General features: G+C 35.2%; 1 protein-coding gene across 1 annotated transcript; it reads right to left on the minus strand.

Annotated features, from left to right (window-relative positions):
* Nucleotides 1-452: 452 nt before the first annotated feature.
* LOC132164067 (LOB domain-containing protein 1-like) lies at nt 453-2,090 on the minus strand. Its single transcript, XM_059574477.1, has 2 exons — nt 1,775-2,090; nt 453-1,156 (listed from the first exon to the last, which is right to left on the minus strand). Exons 1-2 carry the CDS (start codon nt 2,015-2,017, stop codon nt 785-787), a joined length of 615 nt encoding a protein of 204 aa, XP_059430460.1. The 5' UTR covers nt 2,018-2,090; the 3' UTR covers nt 453-784.
* Between the last annotated feature and the right edge of the window lie 1,499 nt (nt 2,091-3,589).

The raw sequence follows: 3,589 nt of genomic DNA on the forward strand, positions 1-3,589 counted from the left end.
ATACCGATTTCACACCCGCAAACATAGTATATTTTTAGTGACTTTTTATATCAGTTACTTTAATTTAAAAGAAACAAAGTTTTAGCTACTTAAAACACATCACGTCAGTCGATGTGAAATATGTATAAAAAATGACAATATTGCTCTGAAAGAAATAGTGATCACCAAGCTAATTAAGGAGGGAAAAAAAAAAAAAAAAGTCTTGGTTGTTAGGTTGGATAACTAGATTCTTGATGCTTTCAGTTTATAGATAAAAACAGCAAAATTTGTTTAAGAGTTGCTAAGATTTCTGCCTATTGATTATTGAAATAGACAGCAGGATAGTCCGAGTGTTCAAGGCCACCATAAATGAACCAAAAGCAAGAAATATATTGGTCAAAAGCTAGTTTGACAAGGCATTGATCAACAAGTTTACATCAAATTTAAGACAATTATAGTAGGTGACCAAAAAGTTGGCTTAAGATTCAATAATCAGCTTACAATATATGGACTTAATTAGAACAACCATACCTCTCTTTCTCTCCACTATTGCAAGATTACAAGGATGGAAAAAAAAAACAGACCCCATCTACTTTGCCTAGGCTTAACAAAGAGATTAGATCCTAATTCATACAATAATATTACAACATCTACGTACCCTCCTACTAATTTGAGCTTATTAATTCAATGTCCTTAGTTCACTTCTCCTTAGGAGAAGGAGTTTTCAAATACGTACGGCTACATTAATTATATATATATATATATAATAGATTATGATTTTTTTTTTTAATTTAATTTAATTTGATCATGTCCAAAGAGGCTCCCAAAGAGATCCCGCAAGATTGTTGTCGTCAAGAAAGCAATTATTGGGATTGGCCTGCAGGTAGCTGTGAGGATTAACAGATGTGAAGTTATCATGAAGCGATGACTGTTGTGGCGGCGATGCTTGTGGGGATTGTGACATCTCCATGCAAATTAAGGCTACAAGGTGGGCTTGCTGGGATTGCATGTTGACGAGCTCCGCCTGAGCCTTGGCTAATTGCGCCTGCAGCTCGTTCACTTGCTTCTGGAGCTGGCATATTGCCCCGGCGCACCCGTAAACTGGGTCTCTAATTCTTGCGCTAGCCTCGTAGACCATGCTGCTCACTGCATCTGCCCTCTGGGATTCTGGGAGTTCCTGAAATTTCCATAATATTCATATCAATCTCATTAATTAATTATAAGGGTCAATAAATAAATAACTAAAACATAAAGGGCTATTTAGAAAATACATGTGTTAGCTAGCTAGGGTCAACCATATATATATATATGTATGATAGTGCTTTCTTAATGTATTCCATTTTCTCCTTATCTGGTCAGATTCCTTATTCTATGTTGAGCATGCATTTATTATATTTGAGTTCATACTGCAAAACGAAGCTAACTAGATTGCTTACTTTTCAAATATGAATGCAGAAATGTTAAATGTGAGCAGCCAAGTACTGTTATAAGAGGTCATTTTCTTCCCTTACTCAAACCAGCAACCGCTCTAGCGGGTCAATTCAAACAGACTCCTAATGAACAACTTCAAATACAAAATACTTTTCAACCAAAAAAAATATCTCTATCAAATTAGACGATTAGATTATATTTCAGGCATATAAAAATCTACTCTAGCTTCAAGTTTGACAAATATGTCTCCACTCATGTTCATTAATTAACACGATTAGCACGATTATCTTGTTCATTGCCACATTTAAAAGATTAATGATGACTCTTAAACAACTCTTAAGCCAAATTATTATTCTCAAAGTACCTGCAAGAACTTGATGATGTTGCTAGCACCAAACACCCTATGAGCGATGGTGAACTTGGCCGGCTCGGTCGGGGGGAAGTAGGGAGCCAACACGCATTTCTCCGCACACCGCCGCCTCAGAATCTTGCATGCCGCGCAAGGGCTTAGAACAACCGGATGAGGAGGAGAAGACGATGAAGATGGAGAGTGAGAGAGAGGGGTTGATGGAGTGGTGCTAGTGTTTGTGTCGCTGCATGACTCCATCTTTGCTTCAAATATTTGCTTCTGTGTATTTCTCTGTGAAAGAGAGAAAGAAAAGAGAGAGAGAGAGAGAGAGAGAGAGGGGTGAGATGGGGTTTCTGGTTGGAGCACAAAGTGCGTATAAATAGAGAAATTGGAGCCAGAGAAATGAGAATGGGCGTCAGCAATTTGAGATGTTGACGCCATCAGTTGAAATTTACCGTTAGGTTTTGTGGCTGCGACCATATCCAGTTAGGTTTGTAGTTTTTTGGATTATTGTGTGAAAACTCTTCGAGTTTGAAATACATATCTCTTCCTTTTGGCACATGAGAGATAAATAAATAAACATATATCAAATAATATATACTTGGAAAGGGGAAATAGTTAGAGTTGAAAACGTCAAAGCTAATAGAGACGTAGCAAAAGTAATGAAAAGTCATAATTTGATATTACCTTTTCCTTCCTCTTTTGTTTCTTTTGTCTAAACAAAAATATTAACCTAAACAAATCAAAATGCTAAACGTACACTCAAAATTATCTACCTCTCAAATACAAGAAACAAGGGATGCTCTCCAATTCAGATGAACTAGAGAAGATTAAGAATAAATGAATTATAGTTATATATATATATATATATATATATATATATATATAAACTAAAAATTCTTTTATAATTTGTTAACACGTGTCAAGATATAATTAAAGGGTATTAAAATATGTTTTCAGTGGTTACAGTGACTCCAATTTAAAGATGTAGGGTTGATAGTTTAATATAAAATGTGTTCATTAATTCAAATTACTTTATGTTACAATTAATTAATTAAGACGAGGTTGTTAGCTTAATTTCACATTGTTTAATTTGTCTATATTTTTATATTATGTTTCCTAACCCCACTTCCAGACCAGTCCTTAATAGAAAAAGATTTCCCCCTATATTTTATCACCAACAATGTCCATGAAATTTTTGTTCATCTTCGCAATTTTCTATGGATTGCCAAACTTTTCAATTGGAACAGCTTTCCAAGGAGAAAAACTTGCCTCCCTCTCTCCAACTTTCTTGGACTCATGTCATTCTAATATTTCAACCAAAGAGCAGAAAAGTCTTACTCTATTAAGCATTCTAACAACCATTTCAATCTCTCAAGATTCAAGGCAAAACACAAACGTGTCCATCGGTACAGAAACAACACAACCTAATAAGCATATACTTTGAGATGCCCGACAGAATTAAGCCACTAAACTAGTGTTCATGATCTCTGGATGTTTTTCTAATTTGCATTCCTCGAAATCATATGATCCACGTGGGGCCGACAAGTTTTGACACTACCCATAAACCAACAAGAACTCAATATTATTGGATTTGAATTAAGGGATGTGTAGCACTTCTCATATCGATTTAATTAAACAATCAAAACCCTCAATTCAAACCCAATAATATTGAGTTCTTGTTGGTTTGCTGGTCATGTCAAAACTTGTCGGCCCTATGTGGACCATCTTTAATCACTTAATTAGTATTTTAACACTCCTCCTCATGTATGGACTCAAACTCCATTTTAATAGTGAGATCCAACACGTGAAATATTTAATTTAAATGGG

Source organism: Corylus avellana, chromosome ca10, assembly GCF_901000735.1.
Source record: "Corylus avellana chromosome ca10, CavTom2PMs-1.0".
Taxonomy (NCBI): Eukaryota; Viridiplantae; Streptophyta; class Magnoliopsida; order Fagales; family Betulaceae; genus Corylus; species Corylus avellana.